At 41.0% G+C, this 25,131-nt stretch overlaps 2 protein-coding genes across 3 annotated transcripts; both read right to left on the bottom strand.

Moving 5' to 3' along the window:
* Positions 1-2,715: 2,715 nt before the first annotated feature.
* On the bottom strand, positions 2,716-11,825 carry ARPC3 (actin related protein 2/3 complex subunit 3). 2 transcript variants are annotated; one of them, XM_057746281.1, is made up of 7 exons: positions 11,727-11,825; positions 9,474-9,573; positions 6,837-6,913; positions 4,852-4,920; positions 3,919-4,045; positions 3,484-3,578; positions 2,716-3,025 (listed from the first exon to the last, which is right to left on the bottom strand). In XM_057746281.1, exons 1-7 carry the CDS (start codon positions 11,730-11,732, stop codon positions 2,963-2,965), a joined length of 537 nt encoding a protein of 178 aa, XP_057602264.1. In that variant the 5' UTR covers positions 11,733-11,825; the 3' UTR covers positions 2,716-2,962. The 2 variants fall into 2 exon arrangements, with proteins under 2 accessions (XP_057602264.1, XP_057602265.1); XM_057746282.1 differs by lacking the exon at positions 11,727-11,825 and adding an exon at positions 11,461-11,694.
* Positions 11,826-13,940: 2,115 nt separating this feature from the next.
* Positions 13,941-24,951, bottom strand: GPN3 (GPN-loop GTPase 3). Its single transcript, XM_057744978.1, has 8 exons — positions 24,813-24,951; positions 22,160-22,268; positions 18,144-18,311; positions 16,732-16,856; positions 16,044-16,159; positions 15,799-15,895; positions 15,159-15,287; positions 13,941-14,600 (listed from the first exon to the last, which is right to left on the bottom strand). Exons 1-8 carry the CDS (start codon positions 24,858-24,860, stop codon positions 14,538-14,540), a joined length of 855 nt encoding a protein of 284 aa, XP_057600961.1. The 5' UTR covers positions 24,861-24,951; the 3' UTR covers positions 13,941-14,537.
* Positions 24,952-25,131: the final 180 nt, after the last annotated feature.

The raw sequence follows: 25,131 nt of genomic DNA, 5'->3' as shown, positions 1-25,131 counted from the left end.
TTAATTATAAAACAAAAATACAAACAACCCAACAATAACACTCTTTCGGCTTCAAGACTATCCTTTTACCTATCTATGGAGTATGTTTTGACGCACCCATTCTTGGTATGTGAAATGCGGTACTTACTTAGTTCATAATTCAGATCTTCAGTGAATAGATGCTCAACAGTAATTAACTCATACATTTAAATTACACATTAACCCATAAAGCCAAAATGGAAATTCTCTAGTCAATCAAGTATCACTACAAAGATCCAGTTTTAATACAATTTGAAACTTAGTTCTGCTCCTTTATGGCATTCCCTTTGTTCTTAGTAGGACAATACAATCAGGGTAGCAACACACTCAGTTAAAACTCTCCTCTTTCCAGACTCCCTTGTAGCCAGAGGCCAAGAAGACAAGTATCACTCTGGATTTCTGGAAAGGGTAGTAGGGTGGCACTCAGTTGGTACGCTCCTTCGGCCCTCATGCTCTCCCCTCTTCTTTATGCCAAGCCCAGAGATGCAGAAGCATCTAGAGACTATGAGGATGAGAGCCACATGCAAAGGAGGGTGGAGCAGGAAGACAGGAGCCTGGGCTCCTCCAAGACATCCTTAAATGGCTGTCCCATCTGTGACTACTTTCAGATTAAAAACAAACAAACGAAACCGCCAAGGCACTGTAAATTGAGTTTGCTGTGCTTGTGGCCAAATACAATTCCAACATCCATACCAAAACAACTGCCTCTTAAAGCAAAAGACAAATATGTAAAGATATGATAGAGGTGGCAGTGCAATAACTTTATGTCCAAAGGACTTGAGGCACTTCCTGAAATACCTAATTTATAACCTTAACATACCTGGAAATACATGGTCCCATACATTATTGGAAGAACTCACATTTTCTGTTAGCCTAATAATGAAAACCTCTTAAATGCTAAAAACTGGCCAAATATGAAAGTAAATGCCACATAAGGATAGACAATAGCCATCTATGAATAAACCCATACATTTATGGTCAGCTGATTTTTGACAAGGGAGCCAATACAATTCAAAGAGGAAAGAACAGTCTTTTTCAACAAATGGTACTGGTACCAATGGACAGTCACATGCAAAAGAAAAAAAGCTAGACCCCCCCTACCTCACTTCACACTCAAAAGTTAATTGAAAATGGATCAAAGTCCTAAAATTTCTTGTTACTTAAATTTCTCATTACAATGTGAGAAAAAAAAAGACCTAAATGTTAAGAGCTAAAAGTGTAAAATGCTTAGGAAACATAGGTATAAACTGACACTTTGGGATAGGTAATGGTTTTTTAGATATGGGCCTAGTATTCAGAATACATATAAAAACCCTACAACTTAACAACAAAAAGACCAAATTAAAAAATGAGCATAGGATCTGAATAAACATTTCTTTAAAGAAGATATACAAATGGTCAATATCCACATGAAAAGACGTTCAACATCACTGGCCTTAGGGAAATACAAATCAAAACCACAACGAGATACTTCACACCCACTAGGATAGCTATAAACAAGTAACAAGTGTTGGTGAGGATGTGGGGAAATCAGAACCTTCATACATTGCTGGTGGGAATGTAAAATCATACAGCTGGTGCAGCCTCTGTGGAAAAAAGTCTGACAGTTCTTCGGAAAGCTAAATATAGTTATCATATGACTCAGCAATTCCACTTCTAGGTATATAACCAAGAGAAATGGAAACATATGTCCACACAAAAATTTGTACATGAATGTTCTTGGCAGCACTGTTCATAATAGGCAAAAAAAATGGAAGCAACTCAGATGCCCATATGCTGGATGAATGGATAAACAAAATAGGGTCTACCCATACAATGGAGTATTACGGAGCCATAAAAGGGAATGAAGTACTGATACAGGATACAACATAGATGAACCTTAAAGACTGTGCCAGACACAAAGGGACAAATACTGTTGGATTCCACATATATGAGGTGCTGGGAAAAGTCAAATTCAGACACTGAAAGCAGATTAGCGGTCACCAGGAATTGGGGGTGACAGGTACCAGGGGTTTAATGGTTAGTGTTTCTGTTTGGGGTAACAGAAAATTGTTGGAAGTAGACAGTGGTGACGGTGGCACAACACTGTGTATGTTATTAACACCAGTGAATGATACACTTAAAAGTGGTTAAAACATAGTAAATGTTATATATATTTTACCACAAGTTAAAAAAAAAGGAATGAGCTACTGACACATGTTATAATGTGGATGAACCCTGAAAACATGCTGAGTGAAAGAAACAAGACAGGAAAGGCCACTTGTTTTATGGCCCCATTTATGTGAAATGTCCAGCACAGGCAAATTCGTAGAGACAGAAAGTAGATCAGTGGGAGGAAAGGGATGGAAAGGAATGGGGGGAGGGGGGAGTGACTGCTGAAGAGTACAGGCACATCTTTTCCGGGTGGCGAAAATATTCTGAAATTAGCAGTGATGACTGCAAAATTCTGTGTATATATTAACCACCACAGAATTGTACATTTTAAAAGGGTGAATATTGGGACTTCCCCGGTTGCTCAGTGGTTAGGGCTACATGCTCCTAATGCAGGGAGTATGGGTTTCATCCTTGGTTGGGGAAGTAAGATCCCATGTGCTGTGTGGTTAAAATTTAAAAAAATAAAATAAAAGGGTGAATATTGTCTCAAAAAATTTTTAAGTGAATGTCAAAGATAAGAAATGAAGTTTTTCTGACATGAAATGTTAGAAATTTCTTTATTATTACTTATTAAGCACCAGCTTAATACTGTGGAAATTTCAAATCGCCAGTCAACAACTCATTCTTCCCCAGCCCCCACCCCAAATTCTTGATAAAGAGCTCTTCAAGTAAAGACACACTCTCTTCTCTCCTCTGCATAAAACTTTATGAAATAAAGGCAAAGAACTGTGTACATCTTGCTGTAAATGCTGCCCACAGCTGTGGAGACAGTGTCTGCCCAAGGCTCCCTTTACTGTCCAGGTCCTGAAAGACTCTTGTTCATGAATTGTCTCTTCACAAAGCAAGTCCACCACTAACAAGAGGGGACAAAACAGAATAAACAGTGGTGGTCAAATCACAATGCAAGTTCAAGGTAAGGTCAGAATATGAATTCACTTAATAACAAAACTTAATACCATTCTGGCAGCCCTTGCATTATATAAACTCTTTGAAGGCACATGTAAAATTTTCTCTTTCTTTCCTTTTTTCTTTTTTAAAGTGACTCACAGGTCACTCAAAATTACGACAACAATATAAATGTAATACATTAAAGCTATCTCACACAAAAAACCCGTTCTATGCGTTTACAATGCCCCAACATAAGAACACACATGCAATTCATTATTCAGAGTGATTCAGTGAACTACTATGTATAAGGCACCAAAGTTAAGCAGCATTGCAATGTGAAAACTGAAGACCTTAGTGTGTTTAACAGCGGCTGCAGGGTAAAAGGTGATTTATCAACTAAATAGGCAAAGAAAAGAGTTTTACCTTGCTGGGTTTATCATTCTGAGGGTCAAAAACTTTCTCACAAAGTCTCAGTCCAGTCTCTTGCCTCAGCTGTTGTAAGTAGGCCCTCATCACTTCTAAAATCAAGAGCAGGTAGAACAATAAAAAACTGTATTTGAGAAAGTATCCTAAATGGGCTGGCTGCTCATCTGGACACTGACCTTGGCAATACATTTCAATACATTCAAACAGGATAAGAAACAGAAACGACAGTTCAAATGGTTTTATAACTATACTCATTTTGGTCCAAAAGATTCTGTACGTGTCATGCTTGTTGAGAGTGACTAGTAAGACAATCCATGGGCTAATAATTCCACTCTCAATCTGTACACCAATCAAGGCCAGAAAAGGAGGGGGGTAAAAAGTCCACTGGAGAAAATCTTGTGCCACATAGGGAGGTAGAGATGTTGTTCTTACCATCTTCCTGTTTGTTCGCAGGTTTGGCATAAATCGCATTAAGTGGAAAACCAGGCTCTCCAGGAATGGGAAAATTAGTGATTCCCAGTGTATACATTTCTTTCTCGCCTTGGCTTTTAGAATTGCACTTAAAAAAAAAAAATTATATACACAAACATAGGGAAAAAGGAAAATAATATCCAATCTACAGTTTTTTAGTCTAAATAGCTATGTCTGGGGTTATGTTTTTGGTGCCCTTTTGCAATCTGGTGAAGCCTGTAGGCCCCATCTCAGACAAATGTTTTACATGAATAAGATAAAATAAAACTATAAGAGAAACCAATTATAGTGAAATACAATAATTACAATATTTAAAAAATCAAATTTATGACATAGTCATACATGTGCTTCTTTATTAATGTGCTAAGTAACAAGACCCAGAAGTGGGCGTAACAACTAAATTTTGAAGTAGTAATGAATGTAAACAAAATTTCAAATATCTTCAACTCTAAATAAATGTAATATGACAATGCCCCAGGAAGTCACAGGTATTGCTAATACTACTGTGGACTGCTGCCTACATTAATAATTAAATACTAAATTTCAGTTAGAGGTTAGTGAAAAGAAAGGTGTAATCTTTTCCCCACTCAAGTTCATGGACCTTTGAATTCTGTCCTTGGACCCCAGGTTACGAATTGTTGAGCCAAGGACTCAAAAGGGAATTTTTTTGGTCAAGATTTGTCTTGGGAAAATATATGCAAAGCCTTAAAACACCACTACCCTTATCTTCTCATTAGTGAACTACACTATAAGTTTAGATCTAAATTCAGATTTTCCTCTCAAGTCCATGCTCTAAGTCAGAGAAAATATTTTCTACTTGTTTTTTAGAGTCTCAAAAAGTCTAAATATCTATTAATTTGTGTTCCTGACAAATGATCATCCAAGTTTAATTACCTTTTGGAGTTTCTTTAGACACTCAGAAATGTAGAGAGTTATATATATCAAGGTCCTATCAGCTTCGTTCTATGGGAAGAAAACAAAGCTTATAAACAGTCTGATCAAAATGTAATAAGTATGTGCAATAAATGAATTCAATCTCTGTCTTTTGATTTATCAACTGAAAACCATGAAAGCATAGTTACTACAGCATCAAAAATTCCCATTCTCCACAAGCAATCTTCTCAAGCCCCCTTTTTGTCTGCCCCTGGGGAGGGAGCCACCAGCTTCCACCCTGAGCTGAGTGGCTGCCCCGTCTTCCTCGGCTCCCCTTGTCCTCAAGCTCCTGAGGAGTTGTGCCAATAGTCCCTCATTCTGCGTAGGAAGGAGAATTAACAAAACACCCGGAAACCCTGAGGTGAACCACATGGCTGGCTAATCTTTAAAACTCTTTCACTTCAGGATCTCTGCCTAGAACAGAAACATTCATGATTCTAAAGGAGGAAGCAATTATTTCACAAGTGATTTGTTTTTGAAGAGTTCCATAAGCCCAACTCTTGACCTAACTGAAAGGAAAATGTGGAGAAGATGAACAGATGTTAATCCAATATGGCACATACTTCAGGTCAAATTTTACACAGATTTATAATTTTAAAGAAACAAACTACATTTTTCCCTATTTTTAAGATTTCATGATATTCAAGAAAGAATGAAATGTGGCAGAATTTTAATTACAAACAACACACTTAAGAACATGCATTAGATACAGAAACATCTATAACATCACAGAATGTACAGACCACAGTTTATAGACCAAGAGATTACAAATAGATTTCACACCCTGTTTGATTCCAAGAGATTAAAGTTTGGCAAGGAGTTGAAGTTCCATATTCTAGAACATTATCAAGAAAATTTACTGACATTCCTTGCAAACTTGCTCATAGCAGCATCTGAGAACTTCTTTTTTCCATTTCCCCCTCTCCGTTTCTGCCCCCCACCTCTTCTGCCTTCCTCCTGAGCTCACAAGAACTAAGAGCAGAAGGGAAGAAATGGAGGTTGAGGGAAGGGTCCAGGGCATTGTATTTTCTTTATTTCTCCATCTTAGGTCCAGGACATAGAAGTATATAAAAAAATAACATGGCATGCAGAATTTTTTGGTTTTGGACTGGCATACAGCAGGCGCTTAATGTTGTTGAATAAATATAAAGAAGTATCTAGACCATGGGCTGGTAAATTTCCCCTGTATAGGACCAGATGGTAAGTATTTTAAGCTTTGTGGGCCATTGCCTCTGTCACAACTACTCAACTCAGCTATTGGGGTGTGAAAGCAGCCACAGACGATATATAAACAAATGCATGTGGCTAAGTTCCAATAAAACTTTACTTACAAAAAGAAGTGGTGGGCCAGATCTGGCCCTCAGGCGATAGTTTGCCAACCCATGGTGTAGACTTTGGAGGAAAAAGTAGGAACTAACATTGATATAGGATTAGGCACTGTTCTGGATTTTTTAAAAATTTATTTATTTATGTATTTAATTTTACTTTAGGCTGCGTGGATCTTCGTTGCTGTGCACAGGCTTTCTCTAGTTGCAGAGAGCGGGGGCTACTCTTCATTGTGGTGCTCAGGCTTCTCACTGCAGTGGCTTCTCTGGTTGCGGAGCACGGGCTCTAGGCACATGGGCTCAGTAGGTGTGGCGCATGGGCTTAGTTGCTCTGCGGCATGTGGGATCTTCCTGGACCAGGATCGAACCCGTGTCCCCCTGCGTTGGCAGGGCGATTCTTAACCATTGCGCCACCAGGGAAGTCTCTCTGCTCTGGATTTTTAAAATCACACAATCTCACTTCATTTTATTTATTCCTCACATCAACTGTAACTGCCAGGTAGAGACTATCCCCATCAGAAATCAAAAATTAAAGAGTAAAAGCTCTACACAACACTGTAAACCAACAATACTCCAACAAAAATGGAAAAAAAAAAAAAAGAGTAAAACTCTGTACTTTACCTTAATTTCATAGTTTTTGAAGAAGACATTGGCCTTGAAGTAATAGATAGCTTCATCCACAATATCTGTATCTTTTGCTAAGCAGGACACCCAAGGGGAGGAAGGCAGAGAACATTAGCCAAATGTAAAACAACATCTAAAGAAGCTATAAAGAAAAAAATATCCAAGCTCAACAGTCAAGGGTTTTGGAGTTGAATAAAATAAAATGAGGCTACTGAAATATGAAGTCTTTAGAAAAAATTTCTAGAAAAATTAGCACATGATTTATTCTTATAGCATTATTGTTTTATAAAAATTATACATGCTCATTAGAGAAACAAATTAATCAACACAGGAAAAAACTTGTCACCCTAATCTCGCTACCCAGAAATAACTGCTATCAACATTTGGTGAACATCACCCCAGACATTTATCAAGGCATTTATAAAAATAGATTGAGACAGGGACTTCCCTGGTGATCCAGTGGCTAAGACTCCGCACTCCCCTGGCCCAGGTCTGATCCCTGGTCAGGAAACTAGATCCCACATGCATGCCGCAACTAGGAGTTTGAATGCTGCAACTAAAGATCCTGCACATGGCAATGAAGATCCTGTGTGCTGCAACTAAGACCCAGAGCAGCCAAATAAAAAAAGACTGAAACATAGACTAACTTTAGTAAAATGTTTTTTAAAAACAGGGAAAAAACTCTCAACTGTCATTTAGGAACATAATGGGAGTCGCATAACATCTTTCTTTTTTACGAAAACTGTGACTTCGAATATATTTGTACATGCTGTTCAAGGTGGCTAGAGACTGAGAAAAGCCAGAAGTACTCCTGTAACAAAAACAGATCTCATTACAAAATTTCTTTGGCTTTTTTTGGGTTTTCCTTTTTTTTTTAAATTTTAAAAAGGTCAAAATCCCAGGGTCTTGATATCCGGCAGCTGGTTTCAGCAATGCAGAAACCGTTATTTATACTTCTCATCCCTAATTGCTGTCCCTCTCACACAGCAGAAATGCAAAGCAATTCTGAAACTCTGGTACTCTGTAATCCAGTTATCTTTATCTCTGCTCATTCCCCTGCGGAAGAATTTCAACAGAACTTTTTTTTTTTTTTAATTCTTTGGCCTCGCTGTGGGGTTTGGGGGATCTTAGTTCCCCAACCAGGGATTGAATCTGCACCCCCTGCAGTGGAAGTGCAGAGTCTTAACCACTGGACCACCAGGAAAGTCCCCAACAGAATTCTAACTCTAGATTTGTGTTCCCTGTAATCTATTTTCTTATCTGCAAAAAGAAAACTTCCTCAGATAATACAACAGCGCTTACAAAAACCAGCTAGTTCTAGATGTCATGTTGTGGGGGAGGGGGAGGAGGCTAGACTATAGGATTCAGAACTTAGAAGAATGTTTGGCATATAAAAGCTGTTCAAAAGATATTTATAGGATGTAAATAATTAGATTAATGCTAACAGTTACTCAGTCCACAGCACAGGCTTATATTTCTCCATAATTCCAATTCAATCCTAATCCAGTCCCCTGGGGAAGAGTTAACAGGTCACTCCTTATCTATAGAAATCACGAAGTTCTGGTTTCTTGGGGTCCCATTTTCCCTCAAGGGCCCAAGACTTGCAAATGTGGTAATTAGATTTACTCCATCCTTGGTCAACTGCATCTTCTGATATACTATACAGTACTTTTTAACAACCTGAGAAGAGCTCTGGGCCAACACTGATTCTTATTCTTCCTTTGTACTGTAATTTTTACATTTACTGTTTTTTCCCACTATTCCTTTTTTTTCATCTCAGAACAAGTAATGAGTGTGGTGACTCACCAATTTATTAAATTTACTGAGCTTTCAACTGGTGTTGAAAACAAAATTGAATTAAGAGGAAGTCAAGTCAAATAATTTGGCAGAAGAATGGAGACAGGGTCAGTACAAAATCAGCAATCCAAACTATGGTCCTGGAAACCACGAATGGAACTCAGTGTAGACCCTTCCCGGGTCAAGGGAAACCGTGTCTAATATAATACAAATTATGCTGTTGGCAGAACATCTCAGAATGTGTCAGAAGGTCTCACATAGTATCTCAAAAGAATGAGGCTTTCTAAACAGTAAAAAATGGCTCCAAAAACAAACAACAAAAAACCAAACCAAAACAAAAAAATACCCAAAAAACAAAAAAACCCTGAGTACCAAGGAAAAAAGCAAAGATAAAAATTCAGAAAAGCAAGAGAGACTTGAGATGGAGGTATTACTAAAACTTGAGATCCTGAAGAATGGAAAAGGAGGTAAATTTACCTAAGGAAGAGGTTAAAATATGTTTTGTTTTTTCCAGCTTGATGACAGAGAAAGAACGGGGACATGGCATTCTAAAGAAGTAGTAGTGTTAGATTAGTTCATAAAAACTAGTAGTGATGATAGGAAGAGTGTTGAGAATTAAGCACATTTCTTCTTCCCTCTCAACAAAATATCATGTAGAAACTGGCAGCAATAATACAGTTTCCTATTAAATGCAATATATACCCATGATCTGAAAAGGTCTAGGGCACAAGCAAATAGAAAATACAAGAGCAACCTGAGACAGAATTTCCCTGACTTGATAATATCAGAGGGTGTCATACCAAAATCTGAAAATAATGGAAAGGGGTTTTGACTTACTTTCTCTAGGAGCGGGTCCTTTGAACTGACTTCTGATAGGCAACAGTGCCATGTTTCCAATGAGTTTGGTGTCAGGGTCCATGAGGGAAGAGTGGTAAGCCTGTAGTGGCAAGACAGGTAAGAACACAGAAGCAGAAAGAGAGCAAATGTCAGTGGGGCAAATAAGTACATTTCCCTAAAGAAAAAAAAAAAAAAAGAGTAACTCTCTAAGATTAACTGGCTCATGAAAACTATTAAATTTTGAGGAATTCTGAGAAAATCTGAGGCAAGCTAATTGCTGAACACAGTCATTATTAAAAATGAAATTATATAAATTTGCAATTAAATACATTATGTTAAAAACAAAGGTAATAAATACTTGAAATTCATTACTTACTATTTAAAAAAAGTTATTTTACTAATGTCTATGATCTTAAGGTTATTTATGTCCTTTGTATCTTTATGGTGGAAATACTACATAATGACGTGCTACTGTGCATCTCTTCCAGTTCCACGTTCAGTGACATCGCATTGGTAACTGGTGGAGTATTTACACTACAGAAATAGGCAAATGCTATATAAATCAGGAATACCCAGCCCCCAGCTATTGTTAAGCTACAACCCAAGCACTGGATCTTCAGCTCTGCCACTTCCTGGCTTTTGACCAAGACATTGCTTTTCTTCTCTTAGCCCATTTCCAAATTTGTAAAATGAAGATATATACTTGTTTTCAGTGGGTGAATGGGAGGTAAAGGAGGAGGGGGAAAAAGGTCACATTTAGGAGAGCAATTTATAGGCTGATTTCTAGTTCTGCTTTTTACAAGATGTCTAGCTTTTTGTAAGATAACATGAGCCCTATTCATTTATTCATTCATTCATCAAAAGATTACTAAGCACCTTCCGTGTGCAAGACATGCTGATATCATGGCATGCAAGACCCGTATGGAGTCTGTCCTTGAAGAACTTTCAGGTGAATGGAGAGGACAGATATTAAGTAAGTGATCACAGGGTCCAGGGTGCTCTATGTGCAACTGGAATGAAGAGCACAAGGCTTCAGTGCTCTGGCTTTAAATCTGGCTTTATCAAGATTTACTAGTGTGCAGCCTTGGGCAAGTTACTCAACTTCTCTGAGCCTCGGTTTCCTCTTCTGTAAAATGAGAAAACAATAACATATCTACTTCATAGAGTCACTGTGAGGATTAAATGGGACAATTTACATAAAGTGTCTAGCTCAGGGCCCGCCTGGTACACACAAGGAGTCAAATAGTAGCTATGGAATCCATAAAATATATATCTATAACTAGGTTTGCTCCTTTTCATTATAGATATGCTTCATCTAAACAAGCCTCTACCCTCCCCTTCACCCATCTATTTCCTTCATGGCATTTGTCACTATCTGAAACAATCTCCCTTATTTTATTTACATTTACGTGTTTATCGTCTGTCTCCCCATTAGAATGTAAACTTAACAATAGGGATCTCTTGGCCTCGTTCACTGCTGTAACAGTGCTCGGCATGCAGCGGGTGCTCAGTAATGCTTGTTGTATGAATAATCACGTTACTGAACCTCTTTTTTCCTCATCTGCAAAACAGAGGCCATGATGGTGATGACACCCCACGGACTGGCTGTCAGAAATTAAGAGCAACCAAACCACCATGAACTTTTACTCCTACTCTGATGCACGCGAAAACGGAAACATCTGGAAACGAGGCGCGGACCTTGCGTCTGTTCTAAAAGCCCCAAACCTAGCCGCTCAAGGGTGGCCGCCACCGCCGGAACGACAGGGGAGGAGTCCGGGAAGTGGGGTCTGACGGATGATACGCAGAGGAAGGGACCCGCCCCCAGAGGAGCAGGAGGAAGTGGGCCTGCAGGAAAAAAAGGAGAAGCCGGACCCTAACTTGAGATATGACCAATTAAAAGGGCAGCCCTTGCCTTCGCGGCTCTAGTGAGGCTTTGGGAACCCTGCCGGTGTCGGGGGGAGGCAGAAAGGGCGAGAAAAGGGCTTACGATCAGAGAGTAGAGGGCAGAAGAGCTGAGGCAGCCTCCTCAGCACGCCCCCGGTCTCTGGCCCACGCTGCCGCGCCCCCGTCCTCCACAGCCGGTCGACACCGCCCTGATCCTACAGGGGCCAGCCGCGTCTCTCGTCTCTCCCGTTCTCAGGCCCCTGCTTTCTCTCTGCCCTCCTCGGCCCGCTTTTCTCAGCGCACGCACGACTTCTCGCCACTCTCCCAAACCCCCGCCGTCTCCCGACACCCCCACCTCGGCCCCTTTACCGGCATCTTGGAGGCACCCGGGTTTCAACCCCGACGAGGAGGATCGGGCTAGAGCGCAGCGCTTCCGGTCTGGCAGGCCGGGTGGGGTAGGCGGAAGCGAGCCGGAAGGGGAGGGCGAGGGCAGAACGCCGCGCTTCCGTCCGTGCAGTCCGCGGCTAGCTGCTGCGGCTGCGTGGATGCGAAGGGGCACCAGGGGGCGCCCGAGCCTTAGGCTTGCGTAAACTGTGGGTGAAGAGGAGATGGATGTTGGGCTTGCAGAATCCCGGTGGTAAATCACCGCCTTTGTTTTTCCTTAAAGATTACATTTTCAGTGAAGCATTCTCTGGGTCACACTTTTAAATTCAGTCCCACTTCACTTCCCTTTCCCTCTTTTTTCCTTAGTTCTTATGATTCTTTTATTTTGGGGGTTACTTTTGTGTTGTCTCCCTCTCTCCGTTCACATGAACATCAACAAGGCAAGGATTGTGTTTTGTTCACTGCTACATCTCTATGTTGAGTGAAAGAATGAACTCAATCCACTGATTTTAAAAAGGGAGAAAAGATCACAGTGAGAAGGGATTTGTATATTACTCCCGTGTAATTATGCACTGCGATTCTTTGTGTAATAGTCGAGAAAATGGACTCTGGGTTTGGATCCAGCTCCAGCATTCATCCGCCGTTTAACTCTGGGCAAGTTAACCTCTCTGTGCTTCAGTTTCTTTATCTGAAAACGGAGGTAAGAGTACTTGCCTCAGTTTTGTGAGGATGAAATGAATTGCATGTAAAGTGCTTAGAACTTACACGCCTGGAACATACTAAAAGTTCAGGAACCTATTACTAGAAAGCACCTCAGGTTAAAAGCCAAGTTCATTGCTGCTTCTGGACATTTCTTCTGCCAGTACCTCAGACTAAATTACTTTGTCCCATGTTCCCACAACTGATTTCTTATTTACATCTCTGGCTAAATTGCACCTTTTAGGAAGCTTCTTTGACAGGACACAAAGTAGCCCTGCAGTCACTCTCCATTTCATTACTGTTTTCTTTTCTTCACATTCCTTATCAGAAGTTTCCTTATTCATGGTTAGTCTTAAGGGCCCAGCGTATCAGCTCAATGAGATTAAGGTCTTGTTTGCCCTAAGCATTTCCACTTCATTCCCAGTGCCTGGCACCCACTAGTAAATTTGTCTGAAGCATCATGTCAGGCTTTCTTACAAGACAGTGAAATCCTTCAGGACTGGAACTGTCATATTCATCTTTTAAACGCAAGTGTCTAGAGGGGAAGGAAATGGAATCTGGCCCTTCATGTCTTCCCCACAGGCACACACCACTCTCCAGAAGCTAAACCAGGGAGGTATAGCTCAAGGAGTAATGAGGAGGGAGAATGAAAAACTGTCTTTCTTCCCCTCTCACGTGACAATGACATTTCTAAAATTTAGCAACACTGGACGATCAGGGTGTTTTTGCCCTCTGCATACTCAAGAAAAAGTTCCCAAGCAGCCCAGCAGTCCTCATGTAGTCCAACTCATGTTCTCCCCAGTGTCCTGTGAGAATAGCTCACACCAGCGAACCATGGGCCTTCAGGCACAAGTTACCACTGATAGCTATGGCCCCTCACACTTTGCAACTTTAATGAAAATGGATCAAATTTGACACTGCAGGTGTAATTCTGCTATCTAGGCCCAGAATGATTAAAAATTTACCGAGTTGCAGATTTTCTACAAGGACTTAATTTGCACCAGCACCAACTGGAGCCTGGACCTGCTGTGAGGGTTAAATGAAAGAGATTATGCAAAATGATTCTCTTTAGCACAATGCCTGGCAGACCTCAATAAAAGAGATTCTGCTTTCCTTTAGCAGGGTCTGGGCTATTAGCGGATGCTAGAGAAGTATCTGTTAACTGACTAGCCATTCCCCAGGGCCTATCGCAAATGATCTTAGAAATACTGAAAATAAACAATTCAATGTGGAAAGTTAAAAAGAAAATATTATCTTTTGCCTTTTTGTGTGCATTTGTTATTCAAGTAAAGTATACTTTTTTTTAAGTGCTCAGAGACTACAAATAACATTAAAAAAAAAAAGTCACTGCCCACATTTGGACACTTGGGGAAATTTACTCATTCAAAAATTTGCCTGGCTGAGTATTTCATATTCTGACTGGAAAACAAGAGTGTAATGAACGGTCACTGCTTTTTTCCTGTTTCTTTTATTTATATACATATATACCTTAAAACACAGTTACTTTTCATTTTTTAATTACACAAATAATACATTTTCAATGTAGGAAAACTGGAAGATACAGATAAGCAATGGTCTTATCTACATCCTTTCAGATTTTTTTTCTTTTCTTTTTTTTTTATCTCTCTATCCCCTGAAGTTTTTTTTTTTTTTTTTTTTTTTCAGATTTTTTTTTCTTTGGGCACATATCTATATTTTGTTACAATAATTCCTGTCCCTCCAAAGAAACTTTAAAAATAACAAAAATCAAACAAACAGTGAAACTAAAAGTAGACTGATCTTAACTGTACCACAGGTGCTAATTTATATTATATATACAAATCTATGTACACTCATTTCAATTTCAACTTTTAAAATCTAAATTGATGCTGTTAAAATAATACTAAAAGATGCCACTTTAAACAGCAGCAGTTTCAGCAGTTTCAGAATAACTAAGAACTTGATTCAGGCATGTTCCTGATTGCTGATAAAGAGCCAAGTATTATTTTTTTTCCTTAAAATAAGTAGTTTTCTCGTATTCCATCTTTCGAAGAAAAGAAGGTTCTGCCAGTGCAGCTATAAGCTCCTCACACATATAGTTACTTTTTAATAAACTCTTCATTCATTCTGGTGTTCTTGAAAATACTCGTCAAACACGGAAGAAGATTCATCTTCATGTTCCTGACACAAAGGAAACACAACATAGAAAATACATTTGTTCTCCGTCAGACCTAGTATGTGCTTACATATTTTTCAAGTAATGCTCTCTAGGGAGCCAACGCCCACCACCAGCTCCAGGTGTTGTTCACAGTGATCCTTAATAATAACAAAAGGAATGACTGATAAAATGTTTCCAGATGTGTGGTAAATTAAAGGTCTTATGTCTCATTTGAAGTAAACTGTTACTTGAGTTTATACCAATTCTCAGCTAATATGCTGTGACAGGGCCCCACTGACATAAGTGAGGGAGGCCAGAGCCCAGTTGAATTTTACCTCTTTTTTGCATATATGCCCAAGCTCTAAGTACAAAGAACTTAACTCAATAATATGTATTGCCTCAACAAAAGGCAACATCAGAGTAAAACTGACAGGGTGTCAATTTCAAAGATCACCCAGAACAGCCCAGGTTATCACCACCATGAAGACAAAAATTAGAGTTGCTGGGATTAGGCAGGAGGCCAGTGAGTGCTGGTACACATTTTTACCAAAAAGCAATAAACACCCCAAACCAGAAATTACCTTTGGTTCTTTAAATTCCAAGTCTTCTCCATACTGAATGGCAAAATCAATATGCTGTAATACAATGTTCATGCTTTCTTCATCTGACTGATCATAAGGCAAAAACCGAACCATGCTGTAGTCATCAATCTACAAGTTGGGGATTTCAAAAAGGGTCATTCTGAAGTACAAAATATTTAATTTTCAAATTACATTTGAGTTTTATAACCATTTACATTTCTGATTAAACCATTTGTATGTATGTGTTGTGGGGAGGAGGGATAGACAGAGACAAAACAACAACAAATCAATACTGACGTTCCTGACCTATGATCAGCTAGAACACTTGTTAACTTATTACTTAACTAGACATTGTTTCATAGGCATTGCCTGAATTCAACAACCACTGGCAATTTTAAAAGGGCAGACAGTCTGAAATCCCAAAACAGCTCGGAATAATAGACATGTCACTTAATTTATTGGCTACTGCCAATAATTGCTTCTAAATTAAACTGCTGACCAGCCATAGACACGCCATCCTCCTCCCTTTGCAAGTCTCCAGGGTTAGACTGTGCTTTCCAAAATGGTGGCCACTGAATGGATGCCGATAAACACCTGACCAGGTCATTATAAATAAAACCCAACAACTTCAAAAGCTTACCAGTCCACATATAGCGTTAGTCATTTTTTTGAATTTTTTGCTTCTTAAGTCACTTGTAGAGTCATCTAATAAAGAATACATGTCTGGATCTAGAAACCTTTAAAAGTGAGAAAGAAGACTGATGAATAAAAGGAAGAATAAATCGGGAAACTAGACTTATAGACTGACAGAACCTCACATCTAAATAAAGCTTAGAAGGTTCATCTCTGCAACTAAGATGTGATGATAAAAGGAAGTGAACTCACTTCTCGATTTCCTTTTTAGCTTTCTTACTCAGCAGATCCATCTTCGTCATGACGTTAACTTGAGGAATTTCTAGAGAGATCATAGCACTGAGGGCTGCCAAGATGCCAGAAATAAACTGAAGGAGGAAACAGAAAAAGGAAGATGAATCAAAGTTCCCTGGTCTCTGCATAAAAGAGAGGCTCCTGCTCTTCTCTGAACAAAACTGGCCTAAGTAAAAGAAAGGCTAATTCTAAAGAAAAGCTAGTCCACTAATCAGATGGTTAACTCCTGGTTTCCAAGGGTAAGGATAAGGAGGGAAAATGCAGATTTTATCCACGGTGATCACAAATCTTAATTTAGATGATATCTTTGATCTTTTCCATCAAATATTCCTTAGGGGCTACTAATGAGAAATGAAGTTTGTTTTAGATAGTTCATAAACTAGACGAAACATCGTCAGAAAAATAGACTTATATGCAGATACACATCTGCCTAGTTTTTCTTGGTAAGGAGTTCCCCCAAATCTATATAGTATCATAATTTACCATTTGAGTTAAAAATACATTATTATAATAATTTAATACTAAGGGATACTAAAAAACTCTGGAGTATAGTTTGTGAAATATCCAGAATCACACAACAATTAAAGGAGACTGCCATCTGCTTATACTGATGACTGAAAAATTGACAACAGATTTATCCTCAAACCTTGAACGACTCCACCATGAACTGAGAATCAACAAGAAAAACTCCACAGACTCGAAACTCCCACTGTTCTAGCTGCTGGACCAGCTGTTTCATCACGGGCAGGTGAGTATACAACTCAATCTGACCTACATGAAGAACATTATGAGACTATTACAATCAGGATATACGGTGAAATTACCAAATTACAGAAAAAAAATTTCCCATAAGACATCTGAGGAAAAAAAAAAAGTAAGCCAACCTCTGGTGGTAATATATTCAATTTTTAAGAGGTCTTAAAGGCTCTTGAAGCAATCACAATACCACGAGAATGCCAAGGAGACTATTCAGTTTTATGTAGAAAGTGAGGTTCTTCCCACTTCTGTTTTGGCTTATCAAAAGTGGGTGCTACGAAGATGTGTTAGGTTTGGGAATATTTATCAAGTTGTACACTTATGATGTCTGCACTCTTCTGTGGGTGTGTGTATGTTCAATTAAAACAAAGGGGAGAGGCTTCCCTGGTGGCGCAGTGGTTAAGAATCTGCCTGCCAATGCAGGGGACACGGGTTCGATCCCTGGGCCAGGAAGATCCTACATGCCGTGGGGCAATTAAGCCCGTGCACCAAAACTACTGAGCCCATGTGCCGCAACTACCAAAGCCCACATGCCTAGAGCCCATGCTCCGCAACGAGAAACCACAGCACTAAGAAGGCTGCTCATTGCAATGAAGAGTAGCCCCTGCTCGCCACAACTAGAGAAAGCCTGCATGCAACAATGAAGACGCAACACAGCCAAAAATAAATAAAATTAAACAAACAAACAAAGGGGAAAAAAAGTGAGAGCCACACAAGATCAAAACTAGGTTAGGCTCAAGTCTAAAGTTCACAGTTTGCCTTGAGAAGTCGTGTGTGATCATCTGTCTCCTACCAGCCTCACCTCAAGACACTTGCCTTTGTTTGCTGTGCTCCAGCCACAAAGGCCTTTTTGGTGCCTCAAACCCACCTCATTCCTTCCTGCCTCAAGGCCTTCAGCCTGCTGTCTCCCTCACTTCACCCTATGGCCTGGCTTACACGCTACTTGATCAGATGCCTCCCCAACCCCCCTGCTGTGTGATGGTCTGTGCTACTCCTGTGGGGTGCCTGTCACAAATGAATATTAAATAATCATTTGGGTGATTTCTGTTTATACTGCCTAGCACTCCCAGTTGCTTGTGAGCTCTGTGAGGGCAGAGACCATGGCTACCTTGCTCTCTAGGTATTTCCAGTGTACAAAATAAGCACTCAGTAAACTCAGTGAATGAATAAGAGCTATTGAATAGGCGAGTTGTACCTTACTGCAGCAGGGTTTAGAGCTACGAATGCTCACTCCACTTTCTCCACTGAGGACAGAACGAGCATGACTTCAAGGAAAACGACACATTCAAACTGCTGACTTACCTGGACAGTCAAAAAGGATGTAGTCATCCTCTACGTGGCCAAGACAGTTCTCTAGCCAATCAAAGTTGCTGGCAAAGTATTCCATGCAAAATACCAATCCTCCATTGGGACCGAACTGCAGAGTATTGTCCTCCATCACGTCATCCACCTCAATCAGTTCCCGGATGTCTGAGAATGACAGACAAGGCCCAGAATACAAGAGCATTATCCTCACTGGTGATAATTAACAATTACGTAAAAACTCACAAGTATGAAATTATTTCTGTACGCAGTTATTCACTGTAGCAGTGTCCATGGGAACACATTAAATACATTTTTGTATAGCCAGACAATGGAATCCTATGCAGCCATAAAAAGGAGTTCTTTAAGAACTGATGTGACATAATCTCTCAAATATACTGTTAAGTGAAAATTGCAATGTGCAGAACTCTGTGTTAGAATGTCATTATTTGTGTTAAAAAAAAAAGACAAAAATTTACGATTCAATATATATTCAAATATACATGTTTTATTTTATATGCATAAACTATGGAAAGATATCCCAGAAACTAGCAACAATGGCTGCCTCTAGGGAGGATAGCCACCTGCCAGGACACAGAGCTGAGAGGAAGACCTTTTCCTGCATACACACTCTTCTGTACCTTTTGCAATCTGAATGATGTGAAAATACACCACCTATTCTTAAACAAGTAAAACCAAACCAAACCAGGAAAACCAATTACCATTTCTTAATATGATGGCCCTAGGGAAACTACTTAACCTCCCTGTGCCTCACTTTCCTTATTTATAAGATGGGGGACAGATCATATATCCTGGGGTAGAAGGATGAAGACTGTATGAGATAACGTAGCTAAATCACCCATAGCAGGAGCTTAAATGTTCTGATACACACATCGTTCTCTTCTATGATAAATTTTTGCAAATCAGTGCTGTTGTGCTCAAACCTATCATTTCGGTTCATTCACAGCCATGTTTATATGGATAATGGCTTCCTATGCACTTTCCCAGGGATAAACATTTGCTCAGAGTTAGGGCCAATAAAACTGGCCTTCTAAAAGGATGACTCAAGGACACTAGTCAGTAAGGCACTTGGACCAGAAAGTGATGTGAGTTTGGGGTGGGAGGAACCTTGTTGGCTGCCATGTGCATTCTGAAGCAGAGAAGGCTGGTCTGTAAGAGAGAGAGAGACAGAAAGCCAGCCTAGATTCGTTAGTTTTTATGTTTTGGGTTCTAATCTCTCATAAAGCCTTGCCTGCTCTTGGGTTTTGTGAGAAGTCTCCCAATTCTGTCCAAAAATTCCTCCTTTTACGTAAGCTAGCTCGAGTGCTTTCTGTTGGGCACAACCAAATGATCCCAAAGCAATGCAATGCTTCTTCTCAAGGAAGATACCTCTTTCTCTTTTCAACCTGCCTCCTCACCCTACCCGCAGCCCCTTCTAGCTACTCTCAGCTGATGACCGTGCATGACATTCACAGAAACCAGAAGTCAACAAAAGAGAATTTCCCACATTCCCACCACCAATATTACATGGTGCTTCCACCCTGGCTTCCTTCCGGCTACAATGGAAGAACTCCCCCACTCTTGGCAAAGGCAAAACCGTCCACCTGTTGGCAAGCCCCTCTCCTTTCTCACTCTTGCAGTCAACCCTGCAGTCATTCCCACTCTCTAGTACCTTCAGTTTCTTTCTTTCTACTGGGTCATTCTCTTCAGCATACAATTCTGTTCCAATTACCATCTTCAATCTTAAAACTTCCCTTGACCCTCACATACCCCTCCAGTTATCGTCCCACTTCTCTGCTTCTTTCACAGCAAAACTTCCTTAGCAAGTAGGTCATCTCCACTCAGCACCTACATGACATCACCCCAGTTCACTCTTCAAACCACTCCAATCTGGGCTCCATTCCTACCATCCCACTGAAATCACTAGTCAAAGTCGCCAACACCTCCATGTCTCCGAATCTCACAGCCACTCCTCTGTCCTCACCTTGTACAACTTCCCAGCTGCATCTGACATAACCAGCCACCAGCTCTTTCATGAAACAGTCTCTCCTTCTGGCTTCTTTGACACTACATTTTCCTGACTCTTCTCCTACCTCACTGACCCCACCTCCCCTACCAGACCCCTGAAGGTGAGACGACTTCAAGGCTTGATATTGGGTCCTTTTCTCTAATCATACTCCTTCCCAATGTGATCTCATCCAGTTTTGTGGTTTTATGTTCTATCTATACACTGTTGACTCTCAAATTTACAACTCCAGGCCAGACCTCGTCCTGAATCCCAGAATATTATATCCAAATACCTCCTTGATATCACCTCTTGGATAGCTATCAGACACCTCAAACTTGGCAAGTGTAAAGAAAACTGCCTCAAACCTAAACCAACTTGTCTTCCTCCTCAGTAAACGATATCATGCACTCAACAGCTCAAGTCAGAAACCTAAGAGAGACCCTTGATCCCTCCCTTTCCTACACCCTTCTAGTTCAATCTCCCACAAAATGCTGCTGATTCTACTTGCAAAATATAATATATACCACATCTGTCTGCTCCTTTGTATCTCCACCATGACCTCCCTAGTCCAAGCCACCTAGACAACTGCAATAGCCTCACTACTGGTCCCTGAGTCTACTCTTGACTCTCTAGTGTCCATTTTTCATCTGAGAGCCAGAGTTATTTTTAAAATATAAATCAGATGTCAATCCTTCCCCTCCTGGAAACCCTCTAATGGCATTCCACTGTTGAAAGGTGCCATAACTTGAGAGGTTTTTTTGTTTTTTTGCCATGCTGCATGCAGCTTGCAGGGATCTTAGTTCCCTGACCAGGGACTGAATTCATGCCCCCTGCAATGGAAGTGCGGAGTCTTAACCACTGGACTGCCAGGGAATTCCTTTATAAATTGAGTATTTGTGTCCTTCGAAAACTCTAATGTTGAAAACCTAATGCCCAGGGTGATAATATTAGTAGGTGGGGCTTTGGGGCGGTGCATGGGATTAGTGCTCTTATAAAAAAGAGGTCCCTCAGAGATCCCTCGCCCCCTTCCATCATGTGAGGACACAGTGAGAAGCTGGCAGTCTACAACTGAGAAGAGGGCCTTCACCAGAACCTGACCATGCTGGCAGCATGCTAATTTTGGACTCTCAGCCTCCAGAACTGTGAGAAATCAATTTCTGCTGTTTATAAGCCACCCAGTCTGTGGTATTTTGTTATAGCAGCCCAAACAGACTAAAGGTAAAACACAGGATAAAACCCATACTTATGTCCTGCGAGCTCCTACCTGTCTCTTTCCTTCACTCCTCATGCCCCAGCTCAGCAACACCTTTGCTTTTTCTGGAACACACCAAGCCCTTTCCCATCACTTGGCTTTATATTGACCTTGATGTTCCTTCATCTTGGAAAACCTTTTTGCCACCGGTGAGCACATTACCATCTTCAGGTCTAGGCCCAAACAGCTCCTCCTCAGAGACATCATCCATGACTACGCTACCTAAAGCGACCTCCCCCAGTTATTCCTTCTTATCAGCCTATAGCAGTCCTTGTCACAATCTGTAACGTTTATCATTTTGATTTTCTCTTTTGCTAAAAGGTCCACAAAGGTAGGGACAGTATCTGTCTTGTCCTCTGATATAACCCTGATGCCTGGCATAAGTACGAGTTCAACAGACATTGGAATGAATAAACTAAAAGACTTAAAAAAAAAAAACACTTAGGTTGCTCACTTATAGTATGATCAGCAGTAAAACAGATTTAATCAAACATGAAAAAGACAGAAGAGAAGGGTGGTGAGGGAGGACTCTACTCACTTTTAATTCTTACATCAGAAACTAAGAAAGGATTGTCACATTCATACATCAACGTGAGCTGATGTCACCAAATGACATTCAGCCTCATGTTGTTCACCACGAAACCACAGGACCAGACTGTATTAATTTTCAGCTTCTGTGTTGAACAGCCAGCTCTCACTGCCTCCCCATTCCTCTATTTTTCCTGAATGAGGGGAAAGGCTCTGCTCAGGACTTACCAGCCATCACGGAGTAGTTGAAATGTTCTGCTGCAGGATCTAGGTTCACAACTTGGACAGACCGATTGAGGGCTTCACAGTGCTGGACCATGGTGGCACAGTAGGTGCTCTGTAATGTCACAAGGAATGAGGGGTTAGAGCAACAGGCAGTGCAGTGCTTCCCCCCTACACTTCCAGAAGGACTTTCCACACCCCTTGGGCAGTGTCAACTAAGGCCAAAACTATTCCTTCATCGACCAAGAAGCTGACTGAAAACAGGGAAAAGGCACTGGGCTGGGAGTCAGGACACCTGACTGGGCTGCAGATCCAGACCTGGCTCAGACTCACAGGTAACTCTGGGGAGGTTGCTTTTCCATTCTGTCCCTCAGTTTTCCTGTCTCTAACTGGGATGGCCTCCATGATCACTAAGGCGCCTTAGTGCTCTAACATGCAACAAGTGGAATTTAAAGGGAGATTTTTGATTACACAGTGCAGCACCTAACACATGGTGTCTCCACTAGGATTGGTACAGTCCTAACAAAGCTTTAGATAGGGTGGTGAGGGATGATGTATCTGAGAAGGGAATATCTGAGCTGAGGGTCAGAAATGTGCTTGCCAAGCCAGAGGAGTAACATTCCAAGATGAGAGAACATCAGGCCAATAAAATAGCCTGGAGGTGTGCTATCAGTTTACAACTTTTGGTTTAGAGAATTCTTTATCCCTTGTGTACTACATTAAAATCTCTAGGCTACTTGTCTGTCTCTCCCACCTTCTATTTAAAAGCAGGGATGGGACTTCCGTGGTGGCGCAGTGGTTAACAGTCTGCCTGCAAATGCAGGGGACACGGGTTTGATCCCTGGTCCAGGAAGATCCCACATGCCTTGGAACAACTAAGCCCACGTGCCACAAGTACTGAGCCCACATGAGACAACTATTGAAGACTGCACGCCTAGAGCCTGTGCTCTCATGCTCTGCAACGAGAGAAGCCACTGCACTGAGACGCCTAGGCACCGCAACAGAGTAGCCCCCTTTAGCCGCAACTAGAGAAAGCCCACGTGCAGCAGTGAAGACCCAATGCAACCAATAAATAAATAAATAAATAAAAATCGGGATGTGTCGGGTATTCCCTGATGGTTCAGTGGTTAGCATGTGGTGTTTTCACTGCTGGGGCCCAGGTTTGATCCCTGGTTGGGGAACTAAGATCCCTCGAGCCTCGCGACAAGGCCAAAAAGTAAGTAAATAAATAAATGGAGGCAGGGATGCGTCTTATTCAGTTGTATAAGCCCAGAGACTATAACAGTACCTCATACATAATAAATGCTTGATAATTACTTCTGACTGACTAATATGTCTGAATAAACTCCACAAGGGCAGAGAATTTTTTGTGTATGTTTTAGTTACTACACAATCCCCAGGGCCCAGAACAGTGCTTGGCACAAAGAACATGCCTAATGAGTATTTCTGATAGCAGGCATCAAAAGTTTATAGAAAGATACTTATCTAACACAATCAGTCTGAAAATTAATCTAGAATGTAGAAATAACCTCTATCATGCTTTTACCTTTCTCCTCAGTGACTTTACACACACTGTTCTCTCTGTGTAGGCGTCCTCTCCATGCATCATACTGTATTTTACTTGACTAGTCACCTATTAAGTATTCCCAAATGAACTATTGACTCCGGGTAAGCAAGCGCCATATCATAGTCGCATGTGTATCTCCTGCACCCAGAATAAGCCAAGTATCAGAGCAACGTGTCTGCCAATTTAAAAACTGAAGCCACACAACACCTCCGCAGACTCCAGTGGTTCCCACACTCCTGCTATTTGATCAATATCGTCACAATTTCTACCATGTTTGAGTGCCGCTAATAGGATCCCCTTAATAAATGTTCACTAAAAAAAAACCTGTATTTCTAACCAGAAAACCAGTTATACTTATCATAACGTGAAGGTAACCATAAAATTAAATACAATTTTAATAAAACTCTTTCAATTCTAGCTAAATAAAAGTGCCTGTCAAAAGCTCTGAGGCTAAGATCTGCTCTCCAAAAAGACTTGAGAATTAAAGAAGTGTTGAAGATACACTAGCACCAAACTGACGATTTCACCTTAATGGAAACTGAAAGAAAACTGAAAAGGGAGCAACTTTCTCAATTCAATGTTCATTAATGTGAGGCCCATGTACCTCCTAAAGTCGCCTCAAATACCAGAAAGCCACGTCTTAAGCTCTGAGAAACAGTGATTAACGAGGCCCCACCCCATCCTCCTGGGTTAAAGACAGGGGACAGATTCTGGAGTTAGGCAAAACTGGATTCAAATTCCAGCTATCACTTACTACCTGTGTGATCTTGAACCAAAAGCTTAACCTTTCCGTGCCTCATTTTCCTTACCGGTAAAATGGGAGTAAAAGGATTTAACTCACAGGGTTTTTAGGGAAATAAGTTTTTTAAGCGCAGTATCTGGGGCTTAAGCTTGCACTAAATATTAGCAACTATCATTAATCTCCTTTCAAAACAACAACGAAAAGGACACTGAAGCCCAGGCTGAAGAAGCGAGCTGCCCAGGGTCTCAAGGTCCCCAATACACACAAACGCCAGCCCCTCCCTCAGGACGCGAACCTCCCTGCCTCTCACAAACTCCGAAATTTCTCTCCTTCTCCCGCCAAATCCTCACCTTCCCGCTGCCTGCGGGGCCCATGACCAGCTGCGCATAGCGAGGCATGGCTGCTCCCCCGGCTCCTGGCTGCTCCCCCGGCTCCTGACGCCTCCCGCCGCACAGACCTAGAGTGTGACCATCACGCTCCCTTCAGCCTCTGCGCGACGCCCACTGAGTTCCGGGAACACAACTACAAACCAATCGCAATTCAAATTCCTTTTGCGTCTTCTGTTCTGCCTCGCCTCCGACTACGGGGCGTCCCGAAGGCCAAACTCCATGTGATACGCGTTTTGAGAAAAGCCCACGGAGGGTTTGCGCGTGCGCAGAGTAATTGACT

Source organism: Hippopotamus amphibius, chromosome 8 (assembly GCF_030028045.1).
Source record: "Hippopotamus amphibius kiboko isolate mHipAmp2 chromosome 8, mHipAmp2.hap2, whole genome shotgun sequence".
NCBI lineage: Eukaryota > Metazoa > Chordata > Mammalia > Artiodactyla > Hippopotamidae > Hippopotamus > Hippopotamus amphibius.
This window is presented reverse-complemented; position numbering and strand designations above follow the sequence as displayed.

Excerpts from the sequence above, each read along its gene's own strand:
- ARPC3 (XM_057746281.1), bottom strand. Across the intron at positions 6,914-9,473 it reads AGGACCCGCTCCTAGAGAAA|CAAAAGATACAGATATTGTG; the intron begins GTAAGTCAAAAC and ends TGTCCTGCTTAG. Across the intron at positions 4,046-4,851 it reads GTCTAAAGAAACTCCAAAAG|TGCAATTCTAAAAGCCAAGG; the intron begins GTAATTAAACTT and ends TTTTTTTTTAAG.
- GPN3 (XM_057744978.1), bottom strand. The coding sequence starts at position 24,860 with ATGCCTCGCTATGCGCAGCTGGTCATGGGCCCCGCAGGCAGCGGGAAG. Across the intron at positions 18,312-22,159 it reads CAACTACTCCGTGATGGCTG|ACATCCGGGAACTGATTGAG; the intron begins GTAAGTCCTGAG and ends TGTCATTCTCAG. Across the intron at positions 16,160-16,731 it reads TCATGGTGGAGTCGTTCAAG|TTTATTTCTGGCATCTTGGC; the intron begins GTTTGAGGATAA and ends TTCCTCCTTCAG.